Source organism: Schistocerca piceifrons, chromosome 8 (genome assembly GCF_021461385.2).
Source record: "Schistocerca piceifrons isolate TAMUIC-IGC-003096 chromosome 8, iqSchPice1.1, whole genome shotgun sequence".
NCBI classification, from domain to species: Eukaryota; Metazoa; Arthropoda; class Insecta; order Orthoptera; family Acrididae; genus Schistocerca; species Schistocerca piceifrons.
Genome location: NC_060145.1, coordinates 270,010,184 through 270,022,413, shown reverse-complemented (window position 1 = coordinate 270,022,413; position 12,230 = coordinate 270,010,184). Strand labels below are relative to the sequence as shown.

The 12,230-nt window shown below is 41.4% G+C and overlaps 1 protein-coding gene across 1 annotated transcript in view; it reads left to right on the top strand.

The window, feature by feature from the left end:
* LOC124712260 (synaptic vesicle 2-related protein) overlaps positions 1-8,689 on the top strand; it is a 96,204-nt gene extending 87,515 nt beyond the window's left edge. Inside the window, exons 12-13 of the mRNA XM_047242555.1 lie at positions 2,368-2,457; positions 8,537-8,689. Coding sequence (XP_047098511.1) covers positions 2,368-2,457; positions 8,537-8,689 — 243 coding nt within the window. The remainder of the gene's footprint in view (positions 1-2,367; positions 2,458-8,536) is intronic.
* Positions 8,690-12,230: the final 3,541 nt, after the last annotated feature.

Below are 12,230 nucleotides of genomic sequence, written 5' to 3'. Positions count from 1 at the left end.
AAAAGGTTGTTTAACTCATATATCCTTCCTTCCTTTGCTTGTAAAGTAATTAACATTTTCAAATATTTTTCCAACATGGTGCTTGGATTTCTATTAAAGAAATGTACATATTGACAGGCATTTACTACATGTCATGAATAATGTTCATTTCTCTCTCTTTCTCTTTCCTCTCCCTACCCCCCCTCCCTCCTTCCCCCCTCTCCCCTCCTCTCTCACCACCACTCTCTGGCCCCCTTCTTGTTTCTCACCCCCCTCTCTCCCCTCCACTCTCTCGCCCCCCTCTCTCTCGCCCCCCTCTCTCTTTCTTGCCCCCCTCTCTTTCTCGCCCCCCTCTCTTTCTCGCCCCCCCTCTCTTTCTCGCCCCCCTCTCTCTTTCTCGCATCCCTCTCTCTTTCTCGCCCCCCTCTCTCTTTTTCACTTCCCCTCTCTCTTTTTCTCTTCCCTCTCTCTCACTCCCCCCTCTCTCTCGCTCCCCCTCTCTCTTCCTCTCTCCCCACCCCTCTCCCCTCCCCTCCCACCCCCTCCCCACCCCCCTCCCATACCCCTCTGTCTCCATCGCCCCCTCTCTCTCCCTCCCTCCCTCCTCTCCTCTCCTATACCCTATCCTACCCCCCTCTCCTTCCCCCTTTCAATCACACCCTCTCCCCTTCCCTCCCCTATTTCCCCCTCGCCCCTATCTCCCCCCCTCTCCCCTATCTCCCCCCTCTCCCCTATCTCCCCCCTCTCCCCTATCTCCCCCCTCTCCCCTATCTCCCCCCTCTCCCCCTATCTCCCCCCCTCTCCCCCTATCTCCCCCCTCTCCCCCTATCTCCCCCCTCTCCCCCTATCTCCCCCCTCTCCCCCTATCTCCCCCCTCTCCCCCTATCTCCCCCTCTATCCCCCTATCCCCCCCTCTCCCACCACCACTCTCTCCCCCTATCTCCCCCCTCTATCCCCCTATCCCCCCCTCTCCCACCACCACTCTCTCCCCCTCTCACCACCCCTCTCACCTCCACTCTCCCCCCTCTCATCCCCTCTCTCACACCCACTCTCTCCCTCCCCTCCCCCTTCACTCCCCTCCCCCACTCCCCCTACCCTCTCCCTCCCTCTCCCCCTCCACTTCCCCTCCCCATATCCTCACCCCTCCCCGCCACCCCTCTCCCCAACCCACCTCCCAACCCACCTCCCCAACCTGCCTCCCCCGCAACAACCCTGCCCCCTCCCCTCCCCTACCCGCCTCCCCCTCCCCTCCCCGTCTCACCCTCCCCGTCTCCCCCACCCCTCCCCGTCTCCCCCTCCCCGTCTCCCCCACCCCTCCCCATCGCCGTCCCCCTCGCCGTCTCCCCCACCCCTCTCTCTGTCCCCCTCTCAACTCCCCTCCCCTTCCCCCTCCCCTTCCCCCCTCCCCAACTCCCCCTCCCCTTCCCCCTCCCCCCCTCGCCAACTCCCCCTCCCCCAACTGCCCCCCCTTCCCCCTCCCCTCCCCCCCTCCCCAACTGCCCCCCTTCCCCCCTCCCCTTCCCCTCTCCCCATCCCGCTCTCCCCCCTCCCGCTCCCTCCCTCCCGCTTGTCCCCCTCCTGCTCTCTCCCCCCTCTCGCTCTCCCCCTCCCACCCTCCCCCCTCCCGCTCTACCCCCCCGCCCTCCCCCCGCTCTACCCCCTCCCACTCTCCCCCCCCCTCCGCCCCTCCCCCCACTCTACCCCCTCCCACTCTCCCCCCCCCGCCCTCCTCCCACTCTACCCCCTCCCACTCTCCCCCCCCCCCCCCCGACGCCTCCCCTCTCCCCCTCCCCGACACCTCCCCTCTCCCCCCTCCCGACACCTCCCCTCTCCCCCCTCCCGACCCCTCCCCTCTCCCCCGTCCCGACCCCTCCATTCCCGCCCCCCTCCTCCTCCCGCCCCTTCCCACTCCCGACCCCTCCCATTCCCGCCCTCTCCCCTTCCCACTCTCCCAACTGCTCTCTCTCCCTCGCCCCGCTGTCTCCGTCGCCACCCCCTCGCACGCATGCACGCATTTGTGTGTGTGGTGTGTGTGTGTGTGTGTGTGTGTGTGTGTGTAGGGGGCACTTTGTTTGTTCTGCATCTGCATTGTGGTCTCATTGTGTTGAATTGGATTGCTTGCTAGATTTTCACCAGTTTTTATAGAATGCAGTATAAATGGGAATGAACAGTCTTTCTCCTTCCCTTTCACCCCACTCTCCTCCACCCTGACACTGGTAATTTAATGGTGCTTAATTTGTTTGTCTGATAGCTGCATCAGTTGTCCCTCTTGGGAAATACATTAACTTCATATGAAAATAATATTTTATTTGTAAACTTTCCTATAGTCATTAAAAATGTTTTTATGTACATTCCTATTGTTAATAACAATATATATATCTTTTCAAGGTGTATCCAACCCCTCTCCGAGCTGTTGGTGTAGGTACCTGCAGTGCCATGGCAAGATTAGGGGCAATGGTTACACCATATGTAGCCCAGGTCAGTAATTCAATGTTAAAGCAAGTAACTCTATCAAATTAACATTTCTTTCCTCAATAGAGTGGTACATTGTGAAACTTCATGCTAGGTGAAGAGTGCGCAAGCACTGTCTTATACTGGGGAAACTGTTCCTGTACTCATCTGTCAGCAGTCAGATGTGTTTAAAATATGAAGATGTTAGATTTTTCTCTTTGATCTTGTAGTATCCACTCTTACTTAATATGTTATATCTAACTAACACAATGAATGGAGTGAGTGAATGAATGAATGAATATGCAGCTTTATTGTGGTATATTGTCCCTTAACTCGGACTATGAATCAACATAAACTGCAAACACAGTTGTATCAACATACACCACTTCTACAGTGTCATTACTATTGCTGAGTGTAAGGGAATCACTCATAAAAATAAGGAACGTTCAATGTAGCACAGCATAACTTCTACTTCTATTAAAAATGAAATTTTTGTGGAACCAGTAATTATTTCAAAGTGTTTGGAACTGTGACTATTGATGATTCAACCATATCAAGTCCTCTGTATCCTTACATTAATGGTAATTACTGTAGAAGTGGAATAATGCCAGTACTAATGATTAAAGGGACTTTGCCATCCCTGGTCAGTAATAAATGGCTTGCTGCAGAACTTCTCTGCACCTAAGAGTTTTGCCTACTGAACTTGCCCAGAGCTATATATGAATTATGCACGTATTAGGCAGTGAAAAATTCAGAATGTAATAACAATAGGGTAGATTGCAATAGTAGCAATCTACCTCATTTCATATTGTTAATTGTGTATTAGTGCTTCTTATCTGTGGATATATAGAAGGTAGTATATTGACTGACTGACTCACTCATTCACTCACTCATCATTGCCAAACCCAGATTGCTAAGTATAGGAACCTGAAATTTGGAAAAGGTGTAGATCTTATACTGTAGGCGTCATTTAAAAAGGGTTTTGAAATTCTGCTTCTGTGGGGACAAAATAGGGGATGAAGGTTTTTTCAAAATGTCACTATTAAGGTAACTATGAAGCTGGACCTATGAAAATAGGTATTTGGTTGTGGGTCAGAAATAAATAAATACTTGAAACTTCCTGGCAGATTAAAACTGTGTGCCGGACCGAGACTCGAACTCAGAACTCCCAAGTTTGAGTCTTGGTCCAGCACACAGTTTTAATCTGCAGGAAGTTTCATACCAGTGCACACTCCACTGTAGAGTGAAAATTTAATTCTAGAAATAAATACTTGTTTTAGTATTTTTGGAAATTTAACCCCTATGGGGTGAAATAGTGGGTGAAAGTTATTTAAAAAAAAGTAAATCATTATTAAAGAACTACTAAAGTATTTTTAAAGCTACATCTATGAACATTGATATTTGACTTCTGGGTCACAAATAAAAAATATATTTCATTACAAAAACATTTTTAACACTAAATCTATGAAAATTTGGATTTGACTCTAAGTTAGAAATGAAAAAGAAACTGCAGTTCATTGTTTTTTGAAATTCAACCTGTAAGGGGGTAAATTATGACCAGACTGATTAACTGACTCATCATCGCTCAGCTCAAACTGTTAAGGATAGAAACTTGAAATTTGGATTGGGTGTGTATTTTACACTGTAGACATAGGTTAAGAAGGGATTGTTCAAAATTCCACTCTAAGGATGTGAAATATGGGACGAAAAGCTTTTTGAAAATATGATGCTGTTAATGGAATTTTGAAGCTAGAACTATGAGAATTGGTGTTTGGTTTCTCAGTCAGAAATAAAAAAATACATGTCTCAGCATTTTTAGAAATTCAACCACTAATGGAGTAAAATGATGGGTGATTTTTTTAAAAATTAAATCATTATTAAATAACTACTGAAGCATTTTTAAAGCTACACCTATGAAAATTGGTATTTGATTTGTCGGTTATAAATATTTAAAAAGTTTCAGTTGTTTTGAAAATTCCATCCCCTTAGGGAGTGAAATAGGGGATGAAAAGTTTTATGAAGTTACTTCATTATGAAAGTGTTCTCAAAGCTAAATATATGAAAATTTGTATTTGGCTTCTTTGTTAGAAATAAAAGAAACATGTTTTTCACTGTTTTTGGAAGTACAACCTCTAAGGCAGCAAATCAGGGGTTGAAAAGTTATGAGAAAATATTTCATTATATTAAAAAGATTTAAAAATAAATCTATAAATATTGAGATTTCACTTCTCAGTCAGATCTAAAGAAATGTGTGTTGTGGAGTGAAAGACCTATGGAAGTGTCAGCTTGATTAACAAAAACCTTGGATTCTAGATATCAGACTCACTTTTTGGCCTTAATTAGTGTGAAAAGCTTAGGTGGTGTTGCAATTATTGAACAACATAAAAATACAGTTAAAGAAAAACAAAAACACACTTCGCAGACCATACTGCCCATGCGAGTGAAGCAACGAGCACTAAGCTGGTATACAGTAATTGTACACAAATCCACTTTCTGCCACTAGCACAATGATTATTTTATATTGTTTATGACAATCTACAGCATTTTCCATAATTTGTGAGAAACGTTTCTTCATTTCAAACTAATATTTCTGTTTATTTTCATAGCTTTCTTTCTTTGGACCTACAAAAAATAAAATAGGCAGAGTATTGGGCAGACATGGTATTCAGTCGATTTGCTGACATCTAAGAAAATTAGAGAGATACTTTGTCCTGTAAAAGACAATCTTGGTCTTTATGTTTCTGGAATTTATAAAATTCCTTATGAATGTGGTAGCAGGTACATTGGTCGGTCTGTACAAACAATGTCAGAACACTGCACAGAGCACTGACACAGTATTAAATCTACATCTACGTGATTATTCTGCAATTCACATGTAAGTGCTTGGCAGAAGGTTCATAGAATCACTTTGAGACTGTTTCTCTTTTGTTTCATCCTTGAATAGCCTGTGAGAAAAACAAACACATAAATCGTTCCATGAGAGCTCCGATTTCTCTTATTTATCACAATTGTCTTTTCTCCCTATGTAGGTGGGAATTAAAAAAAAAAAAAGATGGCTTGGCATTTGGAGGAAAAAGTTGGTGATTGTAATTCCATGAAAAGATCTCTCTACAATGGAAAAACACTCTCATTTCAGTGATAGTCACCACGACTTGTGTGTTATATTCATGACACTCTCCTCTATTTTGTGAAAGTAAGAAATGAGTTGTCCTCCTTTGAAGTTTTTCAGTGTCCTCAAGTCTTTTCTAATTGGTAAGAATATTGTACCATCTAAAAATATTCCAGAAGAGGTGGACAAGCACAGTGGAGGCAGCCTCTGTAGCAGGTTTCTTGCATCTTCCAACTGGTCTGTCAGTAAAACAGTCTTTGGTTGACCTTCCCTACAATATTTTCTTGGGGATGATTGTATTTACATTGTTTGTAATTGTTGAGTTCGTGTGATGCACAGTGAGATTGACAATGAAGTGGGGCTGTAGATTGTGAACGGGTGACAGTACAGAGGAAAGGGAGTATGTCGGGTAGGCGGTGTGGACTGTGCAGTAAGTTAGCAGAGATTGAGGCCAGAAAGATTATAGGCATAAAGGATGTGTTGCAAGGATAGATCCCATCTGTGTAGTTCAGAAAATGTGATGCTGAAGTGAAGGATCCAGGCAGCAAGTGTTATGGAGTAGCCATGGAACTTGAGTGTGTTGTACTCAACAGGATGTTCTGCCACTGGAAGGTCAACTTAACTATCAGCCACAGTTTTGTGGACAGCTGATTGGTGGTCATGTCTACATAAAGTGCTGTGCAGAAATTGCACCAAAGCCGGTATATGACAAGGGTGCTTCCATAGGTGGCCCTGCATCTGACAGGATCAAATAAGTCTGTGATAGGACTAGAGTAGGACATTCTGGGGAGATTGAATTGGACAGGTCCTTGCACTTAGGTCTTCTTCAGGGATATGGCCTTTGCAGCAGGGGGTTGGGAGTGGGAGTGGCATAGGACCTAGATGTTGCATAGGTTGAGTAGGCAGTGAGATATCATTTCAGGAGTAATAGAAAGGATTGGTGGTAGAATGTCCCTCATTTTCCAGGATTCGTAACAGATAGTTGAAGTTGTGTTGAAGGATGTAGTTCAGTTTTCCAGTCTGCAGTGATAAGTGGATGATAAAGAAGGTGCGACTTTTCCTTTTTGGCTGGTTCTTGTGGATGGTGCGAGGATTAGGTGTGTATGAGGATGTGGTGCAGGAAACGTATTTGCTGACTAGTTTTCAGGAGGGGGGGGGGGGGGGGGTTGTCGGCAGATGCCTGTCTGTGAAGGCCTTCAGCATACTGGGCAATGGAATTCTCGACACTGCAGATACAACATCCACGGCTGGTCAGGCTAAATGGGAGTGATTTTTTTAATGTCTGTTACTCATGCTTGTTTTATAGATCTCAAATATAAATTTCAGAATAAGAAAAATTCCAAGTTGTATCTACATTGTCTGTAATTGTTGAGTTCGTGCGATGCACAATGAGATTGACAATGAAGTGGGGCTGTAGATTGTGAAGGGGCGAAGAACGGCAACAACTCATGTATATGTGGTGCATAGGCACATGTAATGAGCCTGAGACTGGACTAGCTTTTGAGGTAGTGTTATTTTTTTGTGTAAGTACATTAGCGATCACACCTGATGACACTGGTGCCCAAATGTGCTGCAAGTGGATGCATGTGAGTGAATGTGTGTGTGAAAATATAAGATCAATTTTCTCTAGAGCCATGAATGAACATGTAAATAATGTGGTAACTGGTGTACTTTCTCCCAAAGAACTATTTCAGTGTATGGTGTAAGAATTGACAGTTACAGTATTGTGAAACAGTTCCCTGTTCCAGTGAAATGCTGACTTCAGACAGACAGTCACTTCTGCTTTTATTGTGAACATTTATTCTGACACTCTTCAACATGTAACACCATTGGTGATGCATAACATCTCTATTCATCATATTTGTTCTGTATACAACACCCAGGATAAAATATTCCAGAGGTAAAATAGACCCTTCATTGAGATCTCTGGGCAGGCGCTACTCAGGATGTTGTCATCAGAACATAGGAAATGAGTGACTAAAGAAGGAAATGAGTTTTGCTATTTGGGAAGCAAAATGACTGACAGTAACTGAAGTGGAAAGAATATAAATTGCAGATTTGCAGTGGCAAAAAAATCTTTTTATGAAAAAAAGAAAAATGTTGGTGTATAATGTAGTGAATTTAAGTTTTAGGAAACTTTTTCTGGTAGTATTTGTCTTGTGTGTAGCTTTGTATGATAAATAGTATAAACAAAAAGAGAGTAGAAACTTTTGAAAAATGGGTATTACAAGAGAATGCTGAAGATTAGATACATGGAAACTCTAATAACTCGTACAAAGTGATGTACCCTCCGCCATGAACTTCAGTGGTTTGCAGTGAATAGATGTAGATGGGTAACTAATAAAAAAGTGCTGAATGTAATAGGGAGAAAGGAAATTTATTGTGTAATTCAGTACTGGAGAGAAGTGTGGAGGGTAAAAATTATGATGTGATATCAAGTCTTGACTACAGTAAGCAGGTTTAAATGGATGTAGGTTGGAATAGTTATGCAGAGATGCTGAGATTTATGCAAGTTAGACTAACATGGAGAGCTGCATCAATCCAGTCTTTGAACTGACGAAGAGCAACAATAAACCAATGTAATTTCGGATCTGTCTTTGGCTATAGTAACTTTCATTGCAGAAGAACTTTTGTAAACATTTTACTTCGGGCATCCTGTAATGTGCGTTGTGTCTATTTCTACCAGCAGTAGAAGTGGGCGTTTGAAGGTTCAGACAGTACTCAGGAGAATTTACAGATTGGTCCTGGTTTCTGTAGTGCTGTTATATAGGATGTGCATACTAAATATATGTATCAGGAGTCAATGAAGCTTTGATGTTATATTTCACTGTGTCAGGTGTCTATTTTGGGTTTCCTAATCTGAATTTAACGTTAACATTAACTTTAGATATGTGTGTTAACTTTAGATATGTGCCAATTTTAATGGTATAAATTGGTGTCTTTGTCTTTATTTTATTTATTTACTTTTTTTTGTAAGTAATTTTTTTTTTTTTTTAGGTCTTGATGCAGGCATCACTGATACTTGCTACAGCAGTGTATGCAGTGGCAGCCATAATGGCAGCCATTGCTTGTTTTCTACTGCCAGTTGAAACTCAAGGAAAGGAGATGAAGGATGCTGTTGCATCCAGACGAAATCCTTCTCCTCGTTGACGCTGCATAGTAATTTAGAGTAATTTGTTAGTTATAGAAGTAGATGAAATTACAAGTCTCATCAAAGATCATGTGATACCGGGAATTGGGAGCCCCATAGAAATGTTATATGGGGTGACACAGTAATTATTGTGTTGCTGCTGTAGTGGCCAAGAAAGACCAAAAATGGGAAGCAGTGGATCATAAACTTGATATTAACATTTCTTTATTATTAAGAGCTTGACAGCATAGTTGATTAAGCATGAGAAAATTATTATATATTACTTATTGATGTGCCTGTTATAGACTAGAGTTCAGAAGTGCTAAAACTGGAATGAGAATTCATTGCAGCTATTTTTTTTTAATATCTTCAGATTTTGCGCATATAGACCAGAAACTGGTATCAGAAACAGTGCTGAACTATGAGTTTATCTCATTTATTTTTTCATGACTTGGTCAGTGACAAAAAAGAGCATAAATTACCAGGCGTACAATATTTTACAACAGTAAAATAGGACAAAGGAGCAAAATCTTCTGTCGTAGTGGTGCTAACAATTTTGTGAAGCACCTGACACTCTGCGATTAATGAAAAGCTAATTAAAACTGCAGAATTACATGATGCTTTTTTAAAATCTATGTGTAAAGATCTTGATGTGGCAAGATACTGTAATCATCTCTCCTTCTCATTTGGGTTCACAACAGTTTTGGTAGGATTCCTTATTCTTGTTTTGGTTAAGGAGGTGTTAGGAGAGATATTTTGGGACACTACATTGAAGATGAAAATGAGAGATGTAGACAGTTCATATAAAATTGCCAAGTATTATTTTACAATTTCATTGATTCATAATGATGCTGTGCCAACAACTCATGTTTACCACATTTCAATATTCTTGAAAAAATTTCTTAAATCATCCATGGGATGTGTCAAGGGCATGTGGCGGCAAAGAAACAAGCATATCATCTTTGAGTTCAGATGAAAAAATGACTTTCACAAGGTGAAATCCGAAAGTCAGCTTGCCTGTTAACATGCCTAACAAAGTTAAAACAGTCATAGACTTTGTATTTTGTTAGGTACACATACCAAAGACTGGATGACCTGTCCTTATTCCACAGTTTCAACAGACCGTGAAAGTACTATGAATGTAATAAACATATTTACCCATCCATGAAGAACTAGATTGGCTGTAACACATCAAAATCATTTTGTGGAAGCCAGAAAGTTGTTGTAATAGATAACAGTTTAATAACAAATGTTTCAAAAAGTATTACTAGATAACCTGTACTGCTGCACCCAAATGTAATCTCACTTCTATTTCTCTGAATTTTAATCATTGTGACATGTGGTAGCTGTCCTCCTTGTCATGTAGTCATGAATTTTTCCAGTATTATGTGTTAGAGTATTACATCATGCACACAACTGAATACTTTACTGATTCATTCAGTTTAACAAATGTTGCATTATAATAGGTAATGTTGAAATTGTGTGTACTAGCTGTACAATAACAATACAGAGCTCTTACCTCAGGGTGTGGAGTGAGATGAGTCATTTCTCAAAAAGTGTCTGAAATAGATTTATTTAATGTTGTGTATAAATATATTTTGTGCATGTTGTTTCTCATGTAAATAATTTCAGTGTAAAACAGTTGCATTTATTAGGTGTATCTTACAGTTGTATAACTGCAGCCATTGCTGAAATGGAAAGAAATAAGCTCAAGGGTTTGCCCTGTATGATTGTAGTTCCAGTGAGTTTTGTGTTCTGCCATAAGGGTTATGTCTTTGTGATTTGTGATTCTTACAGATGCAGCAAGGCTTTGAGACATATTATGAAATGAAATAAAGTAAAACAGTTAGTAGTCATGATAGTGCCCCCCCCCCCCCCCCTCTCTCTCTCTCTCTCTCTCTCTCTCTCTCTCTCTCTCTCTCTCTCTGTGTGTGTGTGTGTGTGTGTGTGTGTGTGTGTGTGTAGCCAATCTACATCTATTCAGAATGAGTCAGTGTACTGTGTGGGTGAAGGATATGTAGATACTAGTATCTGTGTGTGTGTGTGTGTGTGTGTGTGTGTGTGTGTGTGTGTGTGTGTGTGTAGCCAATCTACATCTATTCAGAATGAGTCAGTGTACTGTGTGGGTGAAGGATATGTAGATACTAGTATCGCTTTCTCCTTCATTTATTCCTTTTGCAGTGGTCAGGAATTGTGACTGTTGATGCACTTCCATAAAAGTCTGAATTCAATTGTGATCATTATATGCAGTCTTTCTTTATTTCTTTCTTTCTTCACTCACAGAGTCTTTAAAGCCTTTTGTGATGCAAAAGGTCTTTCCTGTAATGTTCTTTTCCATCTGACTAGCCCACAACCATATTTATGTGGATGTTTTCAGTTTAAACTATTCTGGATGGATACCACCAAGAAATGAAATTTGGAATGGGTCTCAGTGCTCGAATGACAGTTTCTGTTTGTTATATAGTTAAGTGCAATCTAAAAGTACCAAATTACAAATACAAAAATAAAGTTTTACAAACAAAAATCACAAATTAATTAACAAATTTAATAAATATAACAAAAAATAATGCTTTGACATAGCAGTCCACATTCACAGGTCTATTTGAGTATTTGATGTTCTATTTGCAGCTTCAGCCATAGTTTGCGTAACATCACTCCATTTCCCACATTATCTTCTCATAGAGCACTATTGGACAGCGTTCTCTTTGGTCTGCTCTGCTGCTTTGCAGTCACATTCAGGACTATTCACGATTCCCCCATCTATGTTGCGTGGCCCAAGTTCTGATGTGACTTTTTTGTATCTTGTTTAGATGACGTCAAATCTTCCTTGATGGCTTGGAACCTAATATCAGTATGATTGAAAGACTTCCATCTCTCTTTTCGTACTTCCTCCAGCAGAAAGGATTACACTGCAATGATACATTATCTCCCTTCAGAATATGAGGGACATCAGACAGGAGCATAGAGAGTTATCCAGTGTGCTGTGGATTGGAAGTACTCTTCGCAGTATGAAGCTTTTTGTTTTTCAGTTGTTGGCTGATCTCATTTGTGGCATGGAGCCAAGGTGTTGGTGTGGTTTTCAGCAGTCTAATTATAATATGTGCTGACTTGTATAGATGAGCATCTATTTTGTTGGAGCTTGACTGGCTATTGCCATGTCATAATTGTAGTATGCTTTCAGTGAGGTCATTACTGAGATATCAGGATTATAAAGGTTAAATAATAGGTGAGCTAGTATTTGTTATATGGTGGTTCATACCAGGCTCTTATGTGTTCTCGACGAGCCTGTTAAGCTTTTAGCAAGGAATCACTTTCTTTGGCTTCAGTACAATTCTATCTAGCCACAATGCATCTTCAGTAGCACTCATGTCCATGGTTGCAACAGCACTCATGCCCCAGCGTTGCAACTGATGTTTTTAGGTCTTACTGAACTCCTGATTCAGTGTCTGATTTGAAAGGCATGACTTTTTCACAGCAACTCTCTTTAGCTCTAAAGCCAGCTTGTTCATGAGGGACAACATTATCAGTCTGTTTTGGCATCCTAGAAGTAAAGATAACATC